The sequence below is a fragment of the Desarmillaria tabescens genome, assembly GCF_030435595.1.
Source record: "Desarmillaria tabescens strain CCBAS 213 chromosome Unknown EV420scaffold_230, whole genome shotgun sequence".
NCBI classification, from domain to species: domain Eukaryota; kingdom Fungi; phylum Basidiomycota; class Agaricomycetes; order Agaricales; family Physalacriaceae; genus Desarmillaria; species Desarmillaria tabescens.
In genome coordinates this window covers 3200-30615 of record NW_026848529.1, presented here as the reverse complement: position 1 = coordinate 30615, position 27416 = coordinate 3200, and the positions used below count along the sequence as shown (strand labels likewise).

The 27416-nt window shown below is 48.5% G+C and overlaps 2 protein-coding genes across 2 annotated transcripts; one reads left to right on the top strand and one right to left on the bottom strand.

Moving 5' to 3' along the window:
- Window positions 1–8323: 8323 nt before the first annotated feature.
- EV420DRAFT_1754919 (uncharacterized protein) lies at window positions 8324–10384 on the bottom strand (the record flags this gene model as incomplete). The annotated part of the gene is made up of 6 exons (XM_060480493.1): window positions 8324–8903; window positions 8956–9108; window positions 9163–9207; window positions 9262–9982; window positions 10032–10056; window positions 10087–10384. 6 exons carry the CDS (start codon window positions 10382–10384, stop codon window positions 8799–8801), a joined length of 1347 nt encoding a protein of 448 aa, XP_060321520.1. The 3' UTR covers window positions 8324–8798.
- A 13985-nt stretch (window positions 10385–24369) lies between these two features.
- Window positions 24370–24618, top strand: EV420DRAFT_1240540 (uncharacterized protein; the record flags this gene model as incomplete). Its single annotated transcript, XM_060466625.1, has 1 exon — window positions 24370–24618. A coding segment is annotated over one exon (249 nt), but the record flags the coding sequence as incomplete, so codon positions are not given.
- Between the last annotated feature and the right edge of the window lie 2798 nt (window positions 24619–27416).

The following is a 27416-nucleotide window of genomic DNA, read 5'->3' as shown; positions in this document are numbered from 1 at the left end:
TTCTGACATCGCTTTGTTCTCCGGCAAGCTTTCTATGATATGAACAATCGGCCTCTCGCTCCCTCCACCCCTTCTCAGAACCTCGCCTCTTCCCCTGGGCTAACGTTTATAAATTGTGCAACTCCCACACATACCACCTGCGCATAACCTTCCCAGTAGCACGCCATCACTGCCATTCCGTCCATCCCCGCACACTTCAACCTGAGGGTGTCCTCTCTTTCCTCCGCATTCAGAGGAAGTCGCCCTTTGAGCTCGGAGCCCAATGTTCTTCTGGTTAACGCGACAACCTTCCCAGTAGCATGCCACAATCCATCATGAAGGAGGATCGGCTTATTCGGGTGGTGGCGGGACTAGTGGGCATCGTTTAGGGCAAGAGTGGGTAACTGCTGTCGCCTTACCTAGCTTCACGTCCCAGTATCCCTTCACCATTCTCGACATGATGGCATACATCCATTACTGCTTCAGAGAGCACGCTGCTCACGTCGGCAACAACACTCCCGCCCGCAACCAAAACTTCTTCGACATTGCTTGAGGCAATCAGGTGCTGACACCTTGTCGTTCACTCAGAACAGACGCGGAGGATGGGTTCCATACAGTGTCCCAGGCTATAGCCATAGCTTGCGCTCAAGCTCTGGGAAGTAGTGGATGTAGCTGCAGAAGGGAGGGAGGCGGCATATATGCCGTGGATGGTAGGTCCTCCCATTCAGCCTACATCGCTAGTTGCTTACCCCATCGTTAGCCAGATCCCATCCGTGCGAGATCCTGTCATCGTGCTAACCCACGAGCCAACGCCACCACCTTCCAATACGAGAATAGCATTACCAGAGGATTATGCCATGCCAACGTCTAGGTATGTTTCCGTCATTTTGGGGGTGCTGACGGCATGACTAGACATGGATGAAGTATGTAAGAAGCGATAATCAGATTTGGGCGAGCTAGAGTAGTCGATTGGTCCAGATTTTGGGATGGTAATCCTCCGTGAACTCGGAAGTGAGTGTTGTTTTTTTTCAAGCGAACGAGAAACGAGTTTATTCTAATCTTTTTCATTCAATAGTAGAAAATTGCGTTATATTCATGTAACTAGACCTTCTTCAAGTGATCTATGGCTCGTTTAAACTACGATTTCACTCCTCGAGATTCAAAATTCCGCCTTCTGTAATCGATTTCGGGTACGTAAAGATCTGTCTCCTCCCACCGCAGCCCCAATTCCTGCTTCTATTTCATGAAAATCACAGAATTCAGGACGTGCAAGCCGGCGTTCAAAACTTGACTTGCTACAAGATTCAATCCGAGGTTGGATCTCCCTCCAACCCCGGGCCATCCCAAGTTTTGCACCGCCGATTTCATCTAGGAAGAGAAAATGCAAATCAATGTCCATTGCGACATTTAACATGGCTGAGGAACGTATTTTTTGCGTGTATGCTGGCGCCATTCCTGCATATTCAAGCGGATTTCCTACTTTATCCCGTAAGTTAATTAATTAGATTCAAGATTCAAGAGTATTGGTATCAACACTTACGATGTCATGGAAGGCTCATATTTCTCCGCTGGCAGTATGGTATCTGCTTCGGTCAGATTGCGGTACTCAAATGTAAGCGACTTGACGTTCAATTTGCGATAGGGACTTGCATGTACTTACGGCTGATTTAGCACGTATCTGATGAACCTAGGGCAGGGAACGCTGTGAGTCAGCGCAATCGATTCGAAGGCTTGCAAGCGCGTACTATATGTATGTCATTGGGAGTGGCGTCGTGTGCGTGAATCTCCGCATACCACGCAGACTGCAGAGAAGCTCGAGTCTGTAAGCACGTTAATGTTAGATTAAACATTTAGCTCACAGTTTATTTAGAGTGACTCCGGCCATGGCGTTGGAGGACCCTGGATTTGCATGTCAAGGTGATCACAGCAACAGAAAATCTTCCCCTGGCAAGGTTCAAATTTGAATTCGAATTCACGTCCATCACGATCTCGGGAAGCAAGACTTGTACGCGACTATAGCCGCACCACCCGCTGGCTGTCTGAACCGCTGTATTCACGCGAAAATCAGAGTCGTCTCACTAAAGAAACTGCTGCACTCGATGCTCGGTTTGACGTCGGGTGCGTTGTCTCCGTGAGAATTTCCTGCGCTCACTGGATGGTTTAGAAGCTGGTTGGCTTGAAGTCAGATTAACCCGGTTACGTTGAGTGTAAACCGGATTTGGATTTGCCGTGGGCATAGATGTTGATTTCCCCGAGATGACGGACGTATGGCCATCCGGCGAGCAAGGTAAGTCTTCGATTCTGTCAATAACTCGGTATCATGACTAACATTGGCTTGAAGCTTCTGAATTTCAACCAACCCCAGGATTGCTTCAAGACAACGTATTTCCGTCCACTGAGGCGAGGGAAGTCTGCGCTAAATTGTCATTAGCACTGACCTTGCCTTTAAGCTGAATCAAACTGAGGCCAGTATTGCTCCGAGATGATGTGCGTTTGTCCGGCGAGCGAGGTAAGTGTTTGGTTCAGTCAATAAACTATTATCATACTGACATTAGAAGTGCCGAACCCCAGCCAACATCAAGATTGTTTCGAAATGGTATATCTTCATCCACCAAGCAAGGTAAGCCATCGCTAAACTATCAGTAACGCTGACTTTGGCGTGAAGCTACCAACACAAACTGATACCAGGATTACTCTGAGACGACGTATCTTCATTCGGCGAGTGAGGTAAGCGTTCGGTTGAGTTGATAACTTACTATCATCACTGACATTGTCTTGAAGCTGCTAGACTCCAATGAACACCAGGATTGCGCCGAGGCGACGTATCTTCATCCGCCGAGCGAGGTAAGTCTTCGCTAAACTATTATTAGCACTAATGCTGGCTTGAAAATACCATAATCAAACCAGGAACAGGTTTTCTCCGAGACGATGTATCTTTGGCCTGCGACCAAGGTATGTTCACTTTACGAGTCTCATTTCCTATCCTTACTAACATCTTTCTCTAGCATCTGAGCTTAAGCATGTGCCGCGAAGGCTTTGAATAGATGTATCAGCTTCCGGCGAGCGAGGTAAGTTGTTTTGTGGGAAATTTCTCATTGATTTTGACTCATTCTTTTCACAGGGACCAAAATAGATTTTTCCGGAATGCAAACCTTGCGGAGCCAATTGCACGTTGGAAAGTCAGATTTGGAGCAGCCCACCAAGCTTTTCCCGCTATTCTCGGTTCTGAGTTGATATCAGATTTCATGATAAGTTGTTGTTTGCGTATTTTAGATATCATCGTGCTAGATTTTTATGTGTTCTAGGTTCGAGTTCGACCTTGATATTTTCGAGACTGAAACCCTGCGGAGCCAACATCATGCGTCGAGGAATTAAAGGTAAACGTAAGTTTGGGTTATTTTCTGTTAATTCCGCTCGAATTTCAAGCGGATTTTCTTGCAGGACCGGCCAGAAATCAGCAGAATGCAACCACAGAGCCAAGTCATCCTCGACGCCAACCAGGTACGCAATCTACATTTAACTCATATTTTCGCAGTTTTCGAATTCCGAGTACAAACACTCGCGGAGCCAATCTCGGGCACGGAAATCTCAGTTTGTGGGCAACATTTGTTGACGGGGTGCATCTCACTGTGCGGAGTGCAGACGTGTAGGGAGGCTTCAGGCACAGCATGCGCGACTCTGGTTGAAGAGGCGGACTCAGACAAGACTGGAGAGGTCCCAGGGAATGATGGTAGGGTCCCGGTATGATGAATAGCCGTCTTCAAGGGCAGGTCCCAAGGCTGGTTATTTTTTTTGGACCCTGCAAGGGAGGAAACTGAGGGTGTAGTTATATTTGAGTGTAGTAGTTATGTAATTAAAAGAGGTGGACTGTTTTCAAGCTAAATATTAAAGTGAAAGACCAGCACAATTCTGAGGATAATCATTGTACACTACAGCATCGATGTGTTCTCCGATGCCATCAAACTTGGTCACTGATGCTAGACATTGCTACTTCTTCGGGAAGAGCTTCTCTAGTACAGTGTTGCCTGATCCAACGCAATGGAAGGGGCAGCGACTTCACTTTTGACCTAGCACTTTTTGTCAGTTTATTGTCCCCCGGAATCAGTCGCACGTCGGGAGTTGTGCAAGACCCACAAGCATCCATTCCGAGTTCTGCACAATTTCGTTCGATGAAAGCCTTAAGATCTGTGATATGTTGGGATATCGACTTGGAAAGGAGGTAATAAAGTGTAAGATCCGGAGGAAACTCTACCTCTTGAAGACTCTGCAAGCATCAAGGCCAAACAGGGTCATTGCAATGCAAAAGTGCGAATTGATGAAGTGCAGTGATGTTTTCCTTAGTGAGCAGGACAATGCAAGCTGTGTGAAGCGACCCTGGTTCATGGAGGTATTCCAAAGATCTCTGGCATATCTGAGGATCCAATTTCCCGGACGACAGCCCAGTGACAAAAGCACCTATGATCTCTGATAGGCCCCAGTTAATGGCGGGGATGGAGACAGAGCTGGAGTTCTTAGTGAATGAGTCAAAGAGCCGCTGGTCAACAAAATGAGCAAAGGCCACATTCATGGTGGATGAATGCTCAAATAGAAAAATGACGAGTTCAGCTGCCTCTGAAGCAAAAGGGAAGGTAATACTCCATGGGGATGTTAACCATGCATTATCCTGAAAAGCAATGGTTGCAAATTTAGCAGTTAACTCAGCAGGAAATCTATCTTCAGAAGGGTGAGGGGATATGCAGTTGAGAATCCAAAAGAAAGTGATCAAGGCAGTATGCTGATCTTCAATGAACATTGAATCGCTGCCAATGCTGTACTCATCTGATGAAACCAATGCATGCAGTAGCCTTAGGAGAGCAGAGCAATTGTTGTCAAGGGGAATGGAGGAATTGTACTCAGGTTGATGGATTCCATATTCTTCAACACCCATGTAAGCCATAATTCCCTATAGGACAGCACTGAAAAATGTTCCCAAAGAGGGATCTAGTGCATTCATCCTGTGTATCGAAGGGGAACCTGCCATGCTCAAGAGAAAACAAACTCAGGGATCATCAGGTTCAGGGAGCTGAGATGTGGGATCATGATAGGATACACTATCCTGGACCCCAAAATCATGACAGCTGATGAGCAAGATATCACCAATGTACATGAATAGGGATTCAGAGATAGCTGTGGTAAGAGTCTCCGGATGGTCACCTGTGCTTATCATTGGCATTGATAACCCTTCATTTGGATGGAGATGGGGACGATCCTTGTAATTGACATGCCAGTATTTTGCCGGAAGTGCATGGAACAGAAGTTCATACACTTCCTGGTCAAAGGGCCACCGGATCTGGTCAAGAAGACAACCCCACACGATGGGTTGCAGACATAACCTCTGACTGTCTGGCATGGTTTGTAGATTAGCTACAATGAGGTCTTGGACTTTTTGGACATCCAGAAAGCAAACAACAGCCAAAAGTTCTGCACAAAGATCTGGCATGAACTGGTCCTCCCCTATTTCAACAAAGATACTTTCATACTGAAAGCGAAGCTGTGCACGGACACAGCGGTCCAGTTTGCTTGTGTCAACAACAGCATTGTTTCATTGGGCATCATTCAGAAGTTCTTCGAGTGTATATGCACAGACATGCGGAAGTTCTTCTGCATAATGTTGTACAGTGGCCACAGATCGGATCGGTAAAGCACTGGTTGACTCCATAACAATCCTTTGAACACTAGGGTTTGATGACACAGAGAATAGCCAGGACAAGGCACGTGCATTTGTTTCATTGGCACTCAGCTTAACAGCCTCATGCTCTGCTTCTCGAAGTGTATGAGTCAGAGCATTTTGGGGAACTGGTGAGGCCCCATACAAGTATCTGGATATCGGAGTGGTGACTGAAGTGAAGAAGCCATTATGGGCAATGTAGGAATGCAAAAGGAAAATGTACTGTGACAACAGCATCTTGTATGGGCATGAGGGGTATATGATGGGCAGGAAGTTGGTGATGAAGTATGCAGCAAAGGCTATGAATGTGATAGCCCCAACAACTGATGCAATTGACACTTGCAGCGGGACTAGAAAAACAACTAGACCCACTAAAAATGCACAAAGTGACAGACTCATCAGGACAGGTAATAGTCCAATAATAAAACCCATGCCCCACTGCTCTAGTCCCATGTATCGAAATTGATGTACATGGCATCTATCTCGAGGTGTGCCTGATGGTACTACCATGTACTGGTGGATCCATTGTTTCGTCAGGACAGCGAAGAGCGCGGTAGCCAGACTGAATGAGAGACTGGTGAACCATAATCCATTGACCAACGAATCAGAAATTGTAGGGCGAAATTCTGAGAATGGAGTGAGGCTTGAACGAGGGACGTTGTTCACGGAGGAACCATTAGCTGCTGCGCGCTGAACATCGATGAGCTCGAACAGCAGCGACGCCGTGACCTGACCATAGTCGACTTGTAGGCTCTGTGACGTCTGTGCGACAAACGTAGTGACCACGGCAGAGAAAAGACCGGCCTATCCGTCTATTAATGAGGGGAAATTAGATTTACTGAGAATTTGTACTCACAAAAACTAGCAGAACATCCAATCCATCCCTCCATCCTTCCGCCATCTCAGCATCAAATCTAGCACATTCTTCGAGGTATGTTCTCCATACCCTCGCAATTGGACCCAGCTCCTCGTACTGCTTGTCTTCGGGGAATTTTTGCTCATAGTCGAACGTGTCATTCCCTTCATTCTCAATGAGATATATGGAAAGTACAATGATAGATCAACGTACCTCCAGCCTGGGTTACACGTTGCTGCATGCCAAATACAGTGCGAAGTAACTTGCGCCATCGCGGCAAGGAATAGGCTGGCGAAGTCTCATCCAAGGCCAGAGGCTGAGAGTCATCAGCAGCATCATCCGGTGAATCTGAGTTGCCTTGCGGTTCATTCCGTGGTCTTTTCAAGTTTTCGTCGTTTCCGTCTTGTGCTGTATGGATGGAAGGCATAGCTGTTAAGTGGTAGGAGGGAAAGAAGAGCGAGATAGGCGCCCACCGTGATGTTGAGCGTCTCCGGTGAAATCGGTCACACTACATGCCGCTGAATCGCCGAATCTAAATGCATCTATCGAGGTATCAACAATTGATCCATTCAAAGGACTACGTGCGCCAACATTGCCTTTCTTCCGTCGTCTGCCCTCCGTCACGTCCAGCATCTCCCTTTGGGCCGCCTCTCATCCCATCTCCCATCTTCAGCCGTCGAACGTCCTCCTTCGTCTCCAAGCGTGCAGCATTGATCGCAGCGTCCCACCAGACAGCTGCAGGGAGTTCGAGGGCTGGCGTCATGCAGGATGGTGCTCGGGTAGGGTGCACATCTGTACAGCGTGGGTCTGTCGCCATGGATGCACCTGCACTATATAAGCTACTTGTTAGTATACCATTGGATATCTATTGCAAAGTAGATGTACCTTTTAATCCACGACACCTTGATACCAGCACCAAGTCTTCGTCCACAACGAAAACGTGCATGAAGGCTGCATCCTTCGTCATCGTAAACTGAGCTCTTGCAGTGCGTTTCGTGAGTGCAAACGAAGGGATCGTCCTTAGCCACGCTGCACATCCACATCGAATGCGACCATCTTGCGGATACGGATGAGGAATCTGCCGCCGATGTTGGTGGGTGTGCACGCACAGTACGTAGGCTACATGTTCTTGTTAGAACAGAATCCCAATGAACAAAATTCGTGAATCGAACGCACCTTCAATTATCATCCGAACAGTACCAGCACCTTCACTGACAACCGCAAAACCGCAGTGGTCGCAAACTAAGCCGGTGCACTACTACGCTTGCTACCTGTTGGCGCGACATGCATGCTGTGAAAAAAAAAACTAGTCAGAAGATTTACCACCAGAAAATGCTACAGGACGAACCACAATCGAGCAGGAAAAAACGAGAACGGATTCTCACCGTAAACTCAGCCTCATTCTGCAGAGATGGCTGCGTCGAGATTCTCCCCTACTGGCATACGGTGCCATGTTTTGCGCCTAACCTAAAACGACGGTTGCTATACAAAACACTTCAGAACAGGAAATCTAGATAAAAAGAAATTCCGGGCTTGTCACATTGTAGAGCTTGACGGTGGGGTTGGTAGCCGCACCGATGTTGGTCTCCTGAACTGGGTATTCGGTTTGTTTCACGTCGAGTGGCGCCGAAGGATACATAAACATGGCATGGAAATTGAGGTCGTTCGAGAATCGGAAGATGCGAAGGAGGACGGCAGGTAATGCAAAACAAGCAGAGAGGGCCTTGGCGGCGAGAGAATAAATGCCGGCGACTTGATTTCATCAGCCACGGGCTCTTGTTGAACTTCACAGCCACAGCACATGACTCGGCTGTTCCTTTTATTGGGACCTGCCGCCGGTAACACCACTACTTAGTACTACCATATGCTACTCTCAACAATGTTTACTCTTCGATCACTTTCACGCTACCTAGCCTTCCTACAGTGCAATCCATTGCTTCGGGACCAATTCTGACACGACGACATTTCGATATAACACCTGCCCTTGACTTCAATTAATGGGGCATTACCTAGAGGAGATTCAGTTCTGACGGCGCTTCGCTCACCGCCAAGCTTTCTGTGATGCGAACAATCAGCCTCTTGCTCCCTCCACTCCTCGTTTCTTCCCCTGGGTTAGGGTTTGTGCACCTCCTGCACATACCACCCGCGCACACTTACACCCGTGCTCCATTGCGTTCATCCCCGCACATGTCAACCTGAGGATGTCCACTCTCTCCTCCGCATTCAGAGGAACTCGTACTTCTCAGAGCCCAATCTTCAGATTAACACGGCAACCTTCCTAGTAGTATCTGATACACAACTATGTGGCGGAAAGCTTGAATATGCGTCAATGCCGGTCCAAAGTCGAGACGGGTGTGAGGGCTAAACCAGTGCTAATTTGTATCAACCTCTATGGTCAGAGATAGACACTCACAGTTTGATAAACGTTGCTGGACAGCTTGGCATCCAATGAATCTTTTAATTTGCACCAGAGTTCCTCTTCTGTTAAGTACATATCCTTCTCGTACTTTTTCATGACGTCCATCCACTCTTTGTCGTGCGTGACTACTATCTCGAGGGAAGGGTCCTATGAGGAATATTATGTATCAACATGAATTGTTGCCTATGTGTAATTAATTACCTTGCTCAACAAGTATTCATTCATTACCATTGAAGGATTCAAGATCTAAATGTAAGACTGGTTTCAGTATGTACCGAAAATGGCCGACATAAACCTCACCTGGTTTCCCAGAGGTGGAAATTCAGGTACTTCTGCGATAAACGATCCATGGGAGTCAGCGTTCTCTGCCATCATCCTTCTCTGGTCCGAGTCCGAGTTGTTTAGTACCGTCTTGGAACCAATGAACGAGGAAAGATAAGTCGAAAATCTAGTCTTTCCGTCGCTCGGCGGGTGAGGTACCTTGTTACTATCGAAAGAGGGAAGCCTATCTTCGGGGGAGCCTTTGATGAAATGAGGAACTGCCAACCACGTTTTGCGGAACAATTTTTCTGAAAGCGATATGGTAAAACCCTGTGCGAATATGCACTGGTTCTGAAGACCTATTGGATAAGGGTAAGTGGCGTAAGGATTCGGGAATAAGCCGTCCTCCACTCCAGCATCATCGATCCACTCATTTGCAACTTTAACTGTTTCCCCATCCACATTTTCCAAAGTACACTTGAGATAAAACGTGAAAGACCAATCTGTCTTTCTGATGACTGCGTTTCCCCAAGTAGCTGTTTTGTCGCACCCGGTTACAAGATACAAAAATCCATTTCGCACATTCCGACCCAAGGTTCCGTTGGCATGGTTGTACCATGATACTCCATATTGTCGAGCGTAGTTTTGGAAGAAGGCTTCATTCATAGTCTCATACCTTGTCGAATAATTTGGAAGGTGCAAGATTGCTGTGGGATCCTCTGAGGTACTAACATCAAAGGCCACGCCAGTATCCACAATGCTATCATCAAGATAAGAAAATGAAATAACGAATATGGATATCTACTCACCCGGGAAAACTCTCAGCAGGAACATCTGAAACGTATCTGCAGGATACGTGCTGACTTTTAAGAACATTCCAGAGCTCCGGATAAGCTTGTACCTCTGGTTGGTCTGGTGTAGGGAGAGGTTGAAGGCCAGGAGGTGCATTTCCGACGACTAGACCATCAGCGTTCCCGAAGATGCTGAAGAGAAAGTCGAAGCCTCCGTCTTTGTTAATGATCCCGACATCTCCAGGCAATATGCCCCGTATCTGGAACTCGTCCGGTGCGAAAGAATCTGGCTCTGGATGCCAAAATGGATAGCCACGGCATTTGTGGATAAACTCCTTGGTGTAGATGACGTGGGCAAAAGGATCATTCATGGTTGTGGGATCAAAGTCCGATTCGACTTGCATGTGCTGTTTTCAGAGGAATATATAGGTGTAGGAATCGGAGAAACTCTTGATCGAGATTCGAAACCAATCCAGTAGCGGCAGTTGCCGAGTCCCCGATTCTTTCCTTTTGTATGAAGAAACGGCACACTGTATCCTACGTATTTGTTTAAGCTGAACTATAGAATGTAGCTTGATGGAATGTTGGAAAAGTGGTGGTGCAAAAAGCTCGCTCGGCGGCTGCGCCGCCAGCTCGCATTTTGCACAATCTCAATCTAATTTCAGTTGTGATATGTATGCGCGCCCCCATTTGGACTTCTGTCCATCTCTGCAGGTGCATTAGGTCTCGAGAAAGAAAATATTACCCACCACATACCTTCAACTTACCTTGTACCGCAGAAACATTGAACATTGAAGCTTTGACCTCGTGCCTAGGAAGCTGAATACATATTACATTGACCCTAGAGCTACTGATCAAAGTTTTCCGCGATAAATCCAGACCCTAAATGTCCCACCCTAAACGTGTATGTACTCCCTGAGAACTACACACATCTATCAGCACACATCGCCATCTGTAGCAAGAGCCCGCTACTGTTTCTGACCGGCAGACATAAAGACGGTATTCTCTCATTATATCCAACGTACATAATAAGTATCACAACTGGGAGAACCTTGTCAAAGATAAAGAGATATATGGACAGTACAAGACAGCGCAGAGCGATAGCACTGAAGTAGATTTTCAATAACCTGCCAAGTAGGGGCGGTAGAACAGATGGTAGTCGACGCAAGGCACCCGCAGAGCATAGGAAACAATAGCAAAGACATGAATCACTTGCGACGCGCAAGCCATGCAGTAAGAAGATGGTGATGGATGACAAGAAAAACGTAGTTTCCGGCCAGCCAATAGGAAGCAATTCAGAAAGAGATACTTCTCAGCCACAGCGGCAACCTCCCGACAATCAAGCCGTTGCGTGCCGAATGCTCGCCCATCAAACAAGCCTACCCAGAGTATAGCCCCTGTCCAGACAGTTTGGCACTGCTCAAGACAGTTACGCCCTGATAATAACCCTCTGTCGTTTCCTCATTCTTCGGAAAGAATCGGGAACCGAAGCAGTTAATGACGTTGTGTCCTGAACAAGACGTGTGCACGGGCGGACCCGAGGTAATTGGCACCCAAAGAACCAAACAAAACGTGCTTCTTTCCTTTTTGCTTCTATGCTACTACGACATCTGCGCTCTCTTGAAAACTACCGACCGGCTTATGAAGTGAACGAACCACGGTATCTAGTCTTTGAAGAGAACAATGAAACTAATCTACCATAACCAAGTTCCTGCGCTCCGCCTTTCCACCGGCTTTCCTTGAACACCAATACGATACTATGAGCTCGGCGGATGTCGAATTCTTTGCCGAGATGGCGTAACTGCTTTCCTACCGGTATGGAACACTCACGGGGGACGGCGAGGGCAGGGTAGAAGTTCAGTGCATTAAGAACGCTCTCGAAACTGGTGGGACAACGCACTGATCTCAAGCAGAACCCACCCATTTCCACACGTCGAGGGGTGCACATTCCTGATTATCACTGCTTCTGCGACGCGCTCTCCATCTCCTCGCTTCGGCGAATGTAGACTGGTCGTTCGTTCTGATGCGACGCATCTTGACTTGGTCGAGCTGTAGGGATGAACATGATGGCAACATCTAGACGATAAACGAAGGACGGGAGGGGTTCAGTGTTTGAGGTGTGGCTCGGTGAACCGTACAGCGAGTGGTTAGGGGTTAAGAGGTACGTGCACCTTTGTCCAGTCGTTGGCTTTACACAGCTCATATTATTCTTGCAGGATGTCCAGCGTCTATGTCAAGTTGAATCCAGTGGAATTCGATCTGGTGTCCTTACAAGTAAGTTTGCTCGTATGATACACCTTCATCGCTTTGACGACTATGTGTAGTCATTTCCTGTATAATCAAGGCACAAATCAAGGAACACGACTAGGGAGTCAATCGCCGGACGCCATTGTTCACCCACGTATATCGGCGGTTTCCATCCCTCCCGCTGGACGTGCTCTGTTAATATTCCACGGGTTGGAACGACGCTCCAAGTCGTTCAAATGTCAGACAACGCTCGTTCCCGTGGGTGTTCGTGCGGCTTGGTTTGCCCTTGTTGCACGTATGCCGACGTTGTGGTCTACAATGCGAATACGTTGGGTTTGTGTCGAAGTCTATCCGGGTGTCTCGACGTGACATACATGTCATCTCCTGTAACTCTACCATTCCGGCATTCTGAAGGCTTTATTCCAACAGTCATTGGATCTGAGAAGCTCGATCTGCGCATCTTAGCCCCGCTCGCCTCTCTCCGCTCTTCCGCTGCCCTCCCCTACATACCCTCAGTATTAGCTGACTCTACAACACACCTTTCAGTGTGCTCCCCTCCTTTCGCCGCCTCAAATGGGTGATCATCGACTCTACACAGCTTCTCAACTTGGTCGATGACGCCAGTCATCCTCTTTGAGTCAGTCACAAGCTGCTTGGTTCAGACTCAAGATAGCTTCTTCACCGCTTACTCCTCACGAAAGTACCCGGACCTTCGCGTACATATCCTTCCCTCTGGGTTATGCCGTCACATCCGGTCTCACACCCCATCGTAATCCCAGCTACAGACGTTGATATCCTGAACAATCATCGTATTCCGTGTCTGTGCATGCTCAGCTTCAGTGACTCCGTCACCTTTCATTCTCTAGCTAGACTCTCTCGTGCCCCATCCACCACTTTGATCCCGTCGTCAGTGTGCTCGATTTTCCTGATGTATCCCACTCTCAGGACTCGCGCATCACACAAAAGACGAAGTGCTTTGAGGATATGCTGAGGATGGTCGAGACGAGGAATACGTTGGAGGAATTTTGATGCCAGAAGGTGGTACTGAGAGAAGATAAAACGCAGCTTCAGAACGACAGTCTCCCTCTACCCCTCCTCAGAACCTCGCCTCCCCGCCTGGGTCAGGGTTTATAACTTGTGCACACACAACCGTCCTCCATGCTGTCCGCCTCCGCATTCAGAGGAACTTGCTCTTCGAACTCAGAGCCTAATCTTCTTCTGATCAACACGACAACCTTCCCAGTAGCGTGCCACGACCCATCATGCATCATGAGGAAGGACCTGCATGTCGCCGTTCTTAATGGCGAGACGTGATTCGGAGTTCAGGTGGTGGGGGGACTAGTGGGCATCGTTAGGGGCGGGGATGGTAACTGCTGTCGCCTCACCTAGCTTTACGTCCCCGTGTCCCTTCACCATCCCCGACATGATGACACACATCTATTATTGCTTCAGAGTATGCTGCTCATGTCGGCAACGATGCGACCGCCCACAACCAAGACTTCTTCAACGTTGCTCGAGGAATCAGGTGATGACACCGTGTTGTTCACTCAGAACAGACACGGAGAATGTGGTCCATGCCGTGTATCCCAGGCTATCGCTTGCACCCAAAACAAAATAAGAACACCAATGTCGGGGATAGCAGGTACCAGGATAGTATCCATCGGAAATCAATGCCCAGGATCCGAGCATGACCTGCCAGGCTCAACGCGAGTATGACATATCTCTCTGTCACCGAATATCGATGTCGTACAAACAGCTGCACCAACATACGAGGTCCCCGTGGGCCCCTTCTCGAACGAGAACCTGAAATGACACTCAACCTGCAGTTAGCGACAGACGATATAAGAAAACGTGCGTTACCTCCCACTGCGCGACATTGGACATGTCATTGCAGTGGATCCCTGTACCGGAGATGGGATGTGGTGGAAGTAGCTGCAGATGGTTATAAGGAGGAGGCGGAGACGGTCGGAGTTCAGCATCCCCAGCTGTGTTCGTTCCGTCTTCCCTCCTCTCGTCTCCTCCCCCTCTCTCGTCTCCTTTTCGCTCTCTTCTCCCCCCGCTGTTTGCCCTCATCGTGCTGGATGCACGAGGTTGTGCGATGTCGATGTGAACGGTAGGTTGAGCTCACGGTTTCCTTGTGCGACTAGTACTTACGCCGCCGTTCTAACAGATATCTCTCCTACAAAACTTGGACAACGCCTTGATGCCGTTCCTTTCTGTTTGGCTTCACTATGGGAGTTCTAAGACAAGCAAGGGCACAAAGTACGATGGTGCTTTCGTTCGTGATGGTACGTGTACCGTTTCTTATTTACCTTACTTAGCTGATTTTACTTAGGAATTGTATGAACAGCGCCTCAAAGGAGACGGGTGCACAATGGCTGGTACGTGTATTTTAACTAATCCTTGCTTGAACGTATGCTGACAGATTCCCTGGTCCTAGGTAGCGAGTTCGTGGTGTTTCTTAGCACCGGCCGAATATCCTGTTTGTTCGGTAAGCTATTTATCGTCGACTCAAGCCAACTAACTCTAACAAGTGGCCCTCTTTCGAAGGTAAGCCTTGTATTGCCTCTCCGTTAGTATGGGATAATGGCTTTGGGTACAATTTAGTACTTGAACCGCTCGTAAGGTGAGTAACAGTGTATTGTGTTGTTGTGACTAAGAGCAAGCTCTCAGAGTAAGCTAGTATCAGTTTCCTGTGAGCCAGACTACTAGTATGTAAGGGAGCCGGTGCCGAACTGCCACGTTAATGAGCTCAGGAAGACGAAGGTAAAAACGTGAGTGAACTCTTTAGAAAAGTCTGTGAATGTACTCGAAGGCTTCGCCGATAGAAGGGTATGATTGTATTCTTAGTTACTTTGCTAATTCGCTAACGTGCCATTTCTTAGCTTTCCAAGTGTACCGTGTACTTGAAGACGAGGTACTTAACAGAGCAAAGGTAAATAGTCTGAGTTTGGCGTGGTATGTCTTATGCCGGCCTTTAGCTTTCATTGACCTGGTAGATTGCTTGTGCAACGCCGGTGCGCTGCGTAAGGTTAGGAATCTGTTTTCGTTGACTGGAATGAATGGCTGACGAGTTGCTTGTGCTTCCAGATATGCTTGACGAAGGTCTGTTAGAGATTGAAAGAGGCTGGCTAAAGCTTAGTACCAGTTAGTTAGGTCTAACATGAATGTACATAGTTCAATTGAATATAAATTGCTTAAGATTGCTTTATATACATTAACTGTTTGGCATATAACTCGGAAAGACATGTATTCGACTACAAGGAGGGGCACGCGTCCCCCACTTGGATCATACGCGCGCGCTGGTCGATCACAACCTACTATCCCCATAACCACTCGCACGCCAATCACCCTGAGGTCTCCCCACCCTCGCCCAAGCCCGAAAGCACTTCTGTTCCCCAAGTCTGTTGCTTTCTCCTTTGACGACGATGTCAATTCCCCGCCTTGACCGGTTTCGTTCATTCGTGTTGCATGCTATCCTTCATCTTGGACTCTTCGTTCCTTGTTGTGGTTCGTCGGCGTAGGAATTGTCGAGGCTCGGGGATAGTTGTCGAAGGGAGGAATGCAGTCTGAGTGCAGAGGCGGATGGAAGGAGGGACGTGTTTGCGGCAATGCAGTCAGAGGGAAAGAGAGGTGGGTGACATGACGATCACGGTAAATGTTCTCTTCTCAGTACGACGCATGGATGGACGACTTGGACTGGGGGACGACAGGATAGATCGAGTTTGGGGCGAGAGGGGGTCCGAGGTGGACCAGCTGTGAGATGGACCGAGGTGAGTCTTTGAACCCCCATGCACCCTTTGTTTCCTCGTCTTCGTCGCCGCCAGGCTCGTCAAGCTCATCGATACGGCCGAGCAGTATGTTTGGTTTGACGTTGGCAGAGTCGAAACAAACCGGCGTCTCCTGCACGATCCTTATTGGGAGAGACATCGCCGTAGTGAGCACCCCTTAGACTAGGCGAGGAGTGGGCGCTTACCTTTCAGCACGCTTGAAAATCTCCACTCTCGTATACACCACGCTGCGCTCCACGTGAAGCAGAGGCCCATCGTAAACGGGATTCCTAACTTATTTGGCAGGATCCGTCGTTATCGATACCAAGCAGATTAGCCTACGTGAAGACGTCATTAACAGGATCGACACGACCAAAATAAAGATCGCATACCATTGAGTAGACCATGCAAATGAGTACATTGTTCGATAAAGGTGTCATGCCTCCGTGGTATACTTCTCGCTGCGCGCAATCTCATGTGCAGCCGTCATCTCTGCCTCTTCTTTTGAGCTTCATCCATCACCATCTTGACGTCGCAACTTGCCCTTACACGTCCTATTGTCCGGAAGACAGCAAACAGGGTCTTCATATCGCAAAGGACTTGCGGTGCGTCACTTTATACTGGTCCTTGTCGTCGAGTAGGGCTGTGAGAAGGGTGAGTATCCCTGAATACAGACGAGGAAGGAAAGGACGCATCACCATTCGCCTCTCTAGAATTCTTCCTCCTCAAACCATAGTATTGCATTTCCCAGCGGTAGAAGAAAGGACTTGCGGCGTGTCACTGTACACTGGTCTTCGTCGTCGAGTAGGGCTGTGAGAAGGGTGAGTATTCCTGAATGCGAACGAGGAAGGAGGAAAGGACACACCACCAAAGTTCGAGTCTCTAGAACTCTCCCTAAGCCTCAACTCATAGTATTGCATTTCCCGTCATCATCGACGATAGAAGGTATGGCACTTCCTCTAGCGAAGCCCGACAATTGAACAGCGGCTCTGCTATTGGTCAAAATCGGATCCTTCTGTCAATGGAGAGCTCGTCATGGCGCATATTGTTGTGCAAATTCTGAGTCGTCGAAGGAACATCGATGAAAGAGGATACTGCGTGAAGCAAGTCAGGATGTACACGCTGCTCGACGCGCAACAGAACTCACCTGATAATAATATCCACCTTTGAGCATCTCCCGTGCACTCAATCCTCCTACCATCGACGGGGTCCTCCTCTTTCCGCATGACGCGTGAGGGGGAAAATCTGGATTACCAGAACAGGCTCGAAATGCCTGGTGGATCAACGATGTACTGTACTAGTCCCGGTCGTCTAATGTTTAAGGGTACAGACTTGTTGCACGGGAGCGGAGGTAACACGGCTCCACAGAGGTCGCTGGCGGGGACCCAAGGTGAGCAGACCATGCGCATGGTGTATCAAAGTTGTCGCGTCGCGCCTTGACACGCCGATGTAGTTCTTTTCAGGATACATCATCGTGAGAAGATGGTGCTGCAGGAAGAGTGCCGGTGAGTACTTGAGTACCCATCAAAGTGGACGAGACGACTACCTATAATTTCCCGCCTTTGATACACCACCTTCACTCGCTTTCCGTTCCAACAAATCTATCCTCATGAAAATATTTTTCGGGGCGAGCTTCCTCGGTGACCACAGTGTACTGTCGGCGAATAACGTACGTCGAGGGTGCGTTACAAATGCGAGGACGAGGTTATCAAAGCGGAAACGGGGGACCTGGTTCTTTTCCCACGCCTGGAACCTCATTCACGCGCAACACTCTTCTCAATGATGGAATTCACCCTTCCCGCAGCGTGAACAATTCCGGCTCAACATCGCCTGCCCTTGGCTTCGATTAATCACCTATCAACGTTAATGTTCAACGTTGTCAATATCAAGGCCTTCAATTACTCTCTGAAGATGTTTGAACGTCTTGTGAGTTGATTTTATACGAGATTTACTATTCAGGTTTGTAGCTGACTTCTCAAGTGCAAGGCATGCTCCTCAATATTTTCGCCGACGACATAAGAGGCTTTTTGTAATCTGGATGACCTGAGTTAGTATCTGGGGGACGGCACATTGGCGCCATGAATGTTTGCCTCCACGGAAAGTGAGTGCGTCTGTGCAGCGGAGGGATTATCGGAGGAGGAATGCTAGGTGTTCCCTTCTCGCTCACCTTCACCAATACTCACCATCTCTGTAGTGCCATCTTCATTCCCTCGGTCACGGCGACGCCATGCAAACACACCCTGGTAACGCGTCAACTTCTGCAATGCGAAGAGGACATCTTTTGTCGCCAGACGACGCGTAGGGAAAGCTCCAGAGTATGGCAAAAGCAGCTGTAGAAGGGAGGGTGCGCCGATGATGGACAGCCCCTCCCATTCATTCTACGTCGTTTACTACTCACCTTCTCGTTAGCTAGATGTCACTCCGGAATCTCATCTGTGCAGACCCTCAAGCTACAATGTCCGCCTTAGTTCTCGGCAGGAGTACGTCAACCCGCGATCCGCTTTCCCCTCTCTTGTCAAGGCACACGCAATTCCGACACAAGGACGTCAGCCTGAGGGTGTCTTCTCTCTCCTCCGCATACAGAAGAACTCGCCCTTCGAAGTCAGAGCCCGATCTTCTTCTGGTCAATGCAACAACCTTCCCAGTAGCGTGCCACGACCTATCATGAGGAAGGTTTTGATTGTTCGGGTGGTGACGAGACTAGTGGGCATCGTTAGGGGCGGGAGTGTTAATTGCTGTCGCTTCACCTAGCTTCACGTCCCCATATCCCTTCACCATCCCCGACATGATGATGCACATCCATTATTGCTTCAGAGAGTACGCTGCTCATGTCAGCAACAACGCGCCCGCCCACAACCAAAACTTCTTCGACGTTGCTTGAGGCAACCAGGTGCTGACACCGTGTCGTTCACTCAAAACAGACGCGGAGGATGGATTCTATGCGGTGTCCCAGGCTATAGCCAAAGCTTGCGCTCAAGCTCTGGGGTGTAATGGATGTAGCTGCAGAAGGAAGGTGTCGGACTCAGAAATGGTAAGTCCCTCCCATGCAGCCTACGTCGCTCGTTGCTTCCCCCATCGTTAGCTAGGTCCCATCCGTGCGAGATCCTATCATCGCGTCAACCCACGAGCGAACGCCACCACCTCCCAATACGAGGACAGCATTTCCGGAGGATTATGTCATGCTAACGTCTAGGTATGTTTCTGTCATTTTGGGGGTACTGACGGCGTGACTAGGACATGGATGAAGTATGTGAGAGGCGATAATCAGATTTGGATGAGGTAGGGCTGTCGATTGCTCCAGATTTTGGGATGGAAATATCTTCTGTGAACTCGGAAGTGAGCGTTATTTTTTCAAGCGAACGAGAACCGAGTTCATTCTAATCTTTTTCATTCAATAGTAGAAAATTGCATTATATTCATGTAACTAGACCTTAATCTATGGCTCGTTTGAACTACGATTCACTCCTCGAGATTCAAAATTCCGCCTTCTATAATCGATTCGGGTACATAGAGATATGTCTCCTCCCACCAGCAGCCCCAATTCCTGCTTCTACTTCATGAAAATCATAGAATTCACGATGCGCAAGCCAGCGTTCAAAACTTGACATACTACAAGATTCGTTCTGAGATCAGATCTCCCACCAACCCCTGGCCATCCCCACCGCCGATTTCATCTAGGAAGGGAAAATGCAAATCAACGTCCATTGCAACATTTGGCATGAATGAAGAACGTACTTTTTGCGTGTATGCTGCGGTGTGCAAAGCCCATATTCAAGCGGATTCCCTACTTTATCCCGTAAGTTAATTAATTAGAATCAAGAGTATTGGTATCAACACTTACGATGACATGAAGGCTCATATTTCTCCGCTGGCAATACAGTATCTGCCTCGGTTAGATCGGGGTACTCGAATGTAAGCCACTTGACGTTCAATTTGGGATACGGACTTGGATGTACTTACGACTGATTTAGCGAGGATCTTGAGAAGATTGGGTGAGCCCGGGTGCAATAACAGCGTCAATAAATCCCACCTTCTCGCCCAACGCAGGACGTGATGATTGTGTATCAAACATTTATCTCACAGTTCGTTTGAGTGGCTCCGACCATGGCGTCAGAGGACCCTGGATTTGCATGTCAAGGTGATCGCAGCAACAGGAAATCTTCCCCTGGCGCACCGCTGTCAAGGTTCAAATTCGAAATCGAATTCACGTCCATCACGATCTTGGGAAGCAAGACTTGCATGCGACTATAGCTGCACCTCTTGCCGACTGTCTGAACCACTCGGAACTGCTGTATTCACGCGAAATCTAGAGTCGTCTTGCCAAAGCTCGATGCCTGGGATACTCCGTGTGACGTCGGGTGCGTCATCTCCGAAAAAATTTCCTGCGCTTACTGGATGGTTTAGAAGTTGGTTGGCTTGAAGCCAGATTAACCTGGGCACGTTGAATGTAAGCTGGATTTGGATTTGCCATGGGCATCAATGGTGATTTCCCCGAGACGACGGACATATCGCTGTCCGGCGAGCGAGGTAAGTCTTCGATCAAGTCAATAACTTGATATCAGGACTAACATTGGCTTGAAGCTTCCGAACTACAACCAACCCCAGGATTGTTTCAAAACGAATTCAGGCGTAGCACGCGCGACTCCGGGATGGTTTCTGGTCGAAGAGGCGGACTCAGACAAGCCTGGAGAGGTCGTAGGGAATGATGATGGGGTTCCAGTATGATGGATAGCCGTCATGAGCAAGTCCCAACTCCCAAGGCTGGCTGTTTTTTTTTTTTTTTGAACCCTGCAAGGGAGGAAACTGAGAGTGTAGTTATATTCAAATGTAGTGGGTACGTAATCAAAAGAGGTGGACTGTTTGCAAGCTAAATATTAAAACGAAAGACCGCTTCAAGCCTCAACGTGATCACCCGAGTCCTGATACAAGTCGCTCTGTCCAGTAAAATACAGGAGCTATCAGAATGATCATTGTACACTACAGCATCGGTGTGTTCTCGGATGCCATCAAACTTGGTTATCGTTGCTTGACATTGCTACTTCCTCGGGAAGAGGTTCTCTAGCACGGAGTTGCCTGACCCAACGCAATGGAAGAGGCAGCGACTTCACTTTTGACCTAGCACTTTTCGTCGGTTTATCGTCCCCCCGAATCGGTCGCACGTCGGGAGCTGTGCAAGACCCATAAGCGTCCGTTCCGAGTTCTACACAATTTCGTTCGATGAAAGCCTTAAGATCTGCGATATGTTGGGGTATCGACTTGGAAAGGGGGTAATAAAGTGTGAGATCCGGAGGAAACTCTACCTCTTGAAGACTCTGCAAGCATAGAGACCAAACAGGGTCATTGCGACGCAAAAGTGCGAGTTGATGAAGTGCAGTGATGTTTTCCTTAGTGAGTAGGACAGCGCAAGCTGTGTGAAGCGACCCTGGTTCATGGAGGTATTCCAGAGATCTCTGGCGTGTCTGAGGATCCAATTTCCCTGATGACAGCCCAGCGACAAAGGCGCCTATGATTTCTGATAAGCCCCAGGTAGTAGTGGGGATGGAGACGGAGCTGGAGTTCCCAGTGAACGAGTCGAAGAGCCGCTTGTCAACGAAACGAGAAAAAGCCGCATTCATGGTGGATGAATGCTTAAATAGAAAAATGATGAGTTCGATTGCTTCTGCGGCATGTTGTAAGCTATCTGCATCGTATATTGGGGGTGTCGATGACCACGCATCATCTTGAAAGGCAATGGACGCAAATTTGGCAGCCAACTCGGCAGGAAAGCTGTCTTCAGGAGGGCGAGGCGATATGCAGCCGAGAACTCGAAAGAAGGCGATCAAAGTGACACACCGATCTTCTGCGAACATTGAATCGCTGCCAACGCCGTACTCGTCCGATAAAACCAGCGCGCGCAGTAGCCTTAGGACGGCAGAGTGATTGTTGTCAAGGAGAATAGGGGACACACTGCCTTCAGGTTGATGGATTCTATATCTTTCGACACCCATGTAAACCATAATCCTCCGTAGGACAGCGCTGAAAAATGTTCCCACAAAGGGATCTGCATGCATCCTGTGTATTGAAGGGGAACCTACAATGGTCAAGAAAAAACGAACTCGGCGATCATTGGGTTCAGGGAGCTGAGATGTGAGATCATGATAGAATACACTATCCTGGACCATAAAATCGTCACAGGGTTCGAGCAAGATATGACCGATGTACGCGGATAGGGATTCGGAGATGGCTGTGAAAAGAGTATCCGGACGGTCACCTGTGGGTATCATCGATATCGATAATCTATTATCTGGATAGAACTGGGGAGGAAGTTCACAATCGGCACACCAGTAGGTCGTCGGAAGCGCATGGAATAGAAGTTCATACACTTCCCGGTCAAGGGGTAGGATCTTGGAAAGAAGACAACCCCACACTATGGGTTGGAGACGTAGGTTCTGCCTGTCCGACCGGGCACGTAGATTAGCTACAATGAGGTCTCGGATATTTTGCCGCTCCCCATAGGTTTCAGCAGCCCAAAGCTCTGCACGAAGATCCGGCGCCAATTGGTCCTGCCCACTATACTCTGGGATAAGATACCTGGAAATTGGAAACGAAGATGTGCACGGATACAGCGGTCTAGTTTGCTTGTGTCAACAACATCGCTTCGTCGGGCATCTACCAAAAGTTCTTGGAGTGAATAGGCGCAGACACACGGAAGCCCTTCTGCATAACGTTGTATGGACTCCACGGATCGGATCGGTAAAGCGCCAGTTGATTCCGCGACAATCCTTTGAACGCTAGGGTTAGATGACACGGAGAACAACCAGGACAAGGCGCGTGCATCTGTTTCATCGGCATTCAGCTTAACAGCTTCATGCTCTGCTTCTCGAAGTGTACGAAGCGAAGACTTTTTGGTGACTGGGGAAGATTCGGTAACTGGTGAAGACCCAAAACAGTATGTGGAAATCAGAGAGATGACTGAAGTGAAGATGCCATTATGGGCAATGTGGGAATATAGAGGGAAGATGTACTGTGACAATGGCGTCTTGTATGGGCACGAGGGGTATATAATGGGCAGGAAGTTGGTGATGAAATACGCAGCGAAAGATATGAATGTGATTGCCCCAACAACGAATGCAATCGCCACTTGCAGCGGGACTAGAAAAATAACTAGACCCACTAGAAAGACACAAAGCGACGCGCTCATCAGGACAGGGAGTAGTCCAATAATGAAACCCACGCCCCACTGCTCTAGTCCCATGTATCGGAATTGACGTACACGGCATCTATCTCGAGGCGTGCCCGATGGAACTGCCATGTACTCATGGATCCATTGTTTCGTCAGGACAGCGAAGAGTGCGGTAGTCAGACTCAATGAGAGACTGGTGAACCACAGTCCATTGACCAACGAATCGGAAGTTGTAGGGTGAAATTCTGAGAATGGAGTAAGGCCTGAACGAGGAACATCGTTCACGGGGGAACCATCGGCTGCTGCGCGCTGGACATTGATGAGTTCGAACAACTGCTGCGCCGCGACTTCAGCATAGTCGGTTTGTAGGCTCTGGGACGTCTGTTGGACAAGAGAAGTGACCACGGCAGAGAAAAGTCCAGCCTATTCGTCCATTAAGAAAGAAAAATTAGATTTATTAATACTATTTGTACTCACGAAAACTAGCAAAACATCCAATCCATCCCTCCATTGTTCCACCATCTCAGCGTCAAATCTAGCACATTCTTCGAGGTATGTCCTCCATACCCTGGCAATCGGACCCAGCTCTTCGTACTGCCTGTCTTCGGGGAATTTTTGCTCATAGTCGAACGTGTCATTCCCTTTTCTCTCAATGAGATATATGGAAAGTGCAACTATAGATCAACACACCTCCAGCCTGGGATACACGTTGCTGCATGCCAAATACATTGCGAAGTAGCTTGCGCCATCGCGGCAGGGAATAAGCTGGCGAATTCTCATCCAAGGCCAGAGGCTGAGAATCACTAGCAGCATCATCCAGTGACTTTGAGTTGCCTTGATGTTCATTGGGTGACGTTTGCGGGTTTTTGTCGTCTCCGTCTTGTGCTGCAGGATTGGAAGGCATAGCTGTTGAGTGGTGGGAGAGAAAAGAAGAGTGAGATAGGCGCCCACTGCTCGGATGCTGAGCATCTCCGATGAAATTTGTGCTGCCGAACCGCCGAATCTAAGTATATGCATCTCAGGGTATTGAGGCAGGTGAGAAAAGGTTGTAAACGAACTGAAATTTCCAGTATACCAGTACAGGTGCCATTTCAAATCTTCATTACTGGCACGCAACACATTGTGCCTTCGGTTGAAACTCGGCTTGCAACCAATTCCTCCCGACATATTGGATCCTGAGACGATAGAGGAATATAGAAAAAATGTTGAGCGATCTACGGAGAAATGGGTTTTAACTAAGATTAGTAAATCAGAGAAACTGTATCTCCTCCATGGATGCAAGGGGCCAAGGAAGGGAAAGGCCCCGGTGCCTGTAGCTCTGAGAATGCGAAATTACCTTGACGTGACGATGCCAAACCACCGAGACGCGCTTGTCTCGATTGTACTGTCGACGCACAGGTTAGCGGTGGAGCGCCTAAGAATCAAGATGGACTACACCCACTACCGAGCATGAAAATAAATTGAGTCGCATTGACGTCGAGACCCCCGAACATGTATTATTTCGTTGCATCGGAGATGAAGACAGTGACGACGAACCGGGGTTAAATGAAGAGAAGGAATGATGAGAAAGATGCAAGACTTACGCAAGAGCTTCCGGAGTGATCTCGCTCAGACTCCACCCTCCGCACCCCACGAGGATACAGCACTATTGAAATATTTGCTCTCATCGTCCGTCTATCAAGGTAACAGCGAATATTGCTACCGAGCGCTGAAAAACGTTTACAAGCTATCAATGTATCGCCCTTACGGAGGGACTGCAGATGGCAGGCCCTGGAGGCCTTCAACTGGACCCTAGGTTCTACCCAGCAACTTAAAGTTGACCGTGAGCTCGGCCTTGGGTTCGGTTGAGGGTATCAGTGGATAATTAAGTACATGATTGGAGAAGAACCTTACGACCTGTGGGCCGGGTGTGGGAAATCGTGGATAACATGGCAATATGAGGACAACAATACCGTACGGATTTAGAACGACTAGCAAGGAAAGCAGTATCAACAAACGATGCATTCAAAGGAGACCTCGTACGACTATGTGCGTCAACATCGCCTTCCTCCGCTGTCTGCACTCCATCACATCCAGCACCTCCCTTCGGACCGCCTCTCCCGTCTTTCATCTTTAGCCGTCGACCGCCCTCCTTCCTCTCCGTGCCTGCAGCAGCGTCTCACCAGGCAACTGCATGTCGTGTCAGCTGGAGGGAGTTCGAGGGCTGGCATCGTGCAGGATGGTGCTCAGGTAGGGTACACATCTGCATAGCGTGAGTCTGTCGCCATGGGTGCGCCTGCACTCTGCATAAGCTACCATTGAATATCTATTGCAAAGTAAACGTACCTTTTAATACACGACACCTTGATACCACCAAGTTCATCCACAACGAAAACGAGCATCCTTCGTTGTCGTAAACTGAGCTCTTGCGCTGCGTTTCGTGAGTGCAAACATGGGGATCGTCCTCGGCCACGCTGCACATCCACGTCAGGTGCGACCATCTTGTGGATGCGGATGAGGACTCTGCCACCGATGTTGGTGGGCGTGCACACACTGTACGTAGGCTACATGTTCTTGTCAGAACAGAATACCAACGGACAAAATTCGTGAACCGAACGCACCTTCAAATATGACCCGAACAGTACCACCACCTACACCGACAACCGATACGAACCACAAAACCGCAGTGGCCGCGAACTAAGCCGGTGCGATACGCTTGCCAACTGTTGGCACGACGTGTACGCTGTGAAAAAAAAACCAGTCAGAAGATTTACAAGCAGAAAATGTTATAGGACGAACCACAATCGAGCAGGAAAAAACGAGAACCGATTCTCACCGTACACCCCGCTCTTCAAAGCCTTATTCTGCAGAGACGGCTGCGTCGAGATTCTCCCCTACTAGCATGTTTTGCGCCTAACCTAAAACGACGGTTAGCTATACAAAACACTTCAGAACGGGAAATCTAGATAAAAAGAAATTCTGGGCTTACCACAGCTGTAGAGCTTGTAGGGTTGGTGGCCGTCGACGATATTGGTCTCCTAAACTGGGTATTCGGTTTGTTTCACGTCGAGTGGCGCCGAAGGTTACATAAACCGTTTGAAACATGGCATGGAAATCAAGGTCGTTCGAAAATCGGAAGATGCAGAGGAGGACGGCAGATAATGCAAAATAAGCAGAGAGGGTCTTGTAGCGAGAGCATAGGTGCCGGCGACTTAATTTCATTAGCCACGATTCGGTAGGTTGAACTTCACAGCCACAGCACATGGCTAGATATGACCACTACTTACCACCATCGCTACTCTCAACAACGTTTACTCTTCGATCACTTTCACAGTACCCAGCCTTCCTGCAGTGCCATCCATTGCTTCGGGATCAATTCTGACACGACGACATTTCGATATAACACCTGCCCTTGCCTTTGATAATGGGTATTAACTTGCACGAGGATAGCGTTACTGGAGGAGATTCGGTTCTGACGGCGCTTCGCTCACCGGCCCCAAGCTTTCTGTGATGCGAACAATCAGCCTCTTGCTCCCTCCACTCCTCGTTTCTTCCCCTGGGTTAGGGTTTGTGCACCTCCTGCACATACCACCCGCGCACACTTTGCTCCATTGCGTTCTTCCCCGCACGCGTCGACCTGAAGGTGTCCTCTCTCTCCTCCGCATTCAGAGGAACTCGCCCTTCTCAGAGCCCAATCTTCAGATCAACACGGCAACCTTCCCAGTAGTATCCGATACACAACTATGTGGCGGAAAGGTTGAATATGCGTCAATGCCGGTCCAAAGTCGAGACGGGTGTGAGGGCTAAACCAGTGCTAATCAGTATCAACCTCTATGGTCTGAGATGGACACTCACAGTTTGATAAACGTTGCTAGACAGCTTGGCATCCAACGAATCTTTTAATCTGCACCAGAGCTCCTCTTCCGTTAAGTGTGTATCCTTCTCGTACTTTTTCATGACGTCCATCCACTCTTTATCATGCGTGACTGCTATCTCGAGGGAAGGGTCCTATGAGGAATATTATGTATCAACATGAATTGTTGCCTATATGTAATTACTTACCTTGCTCAACAAGTATTCATTCATCACCATCGAAGGATTCAAGACCTAAATGTAAGACTGGTTTCAGTATGTACCGAAAATGGTCGACATAAATGTCACCTGGCTTCCCAGAGGTGGAAATTCAGGTACTTCTGCGATAAATGATCCATGGGAGTCAGCGTTCTCTGCCATCATCCTTCTCTG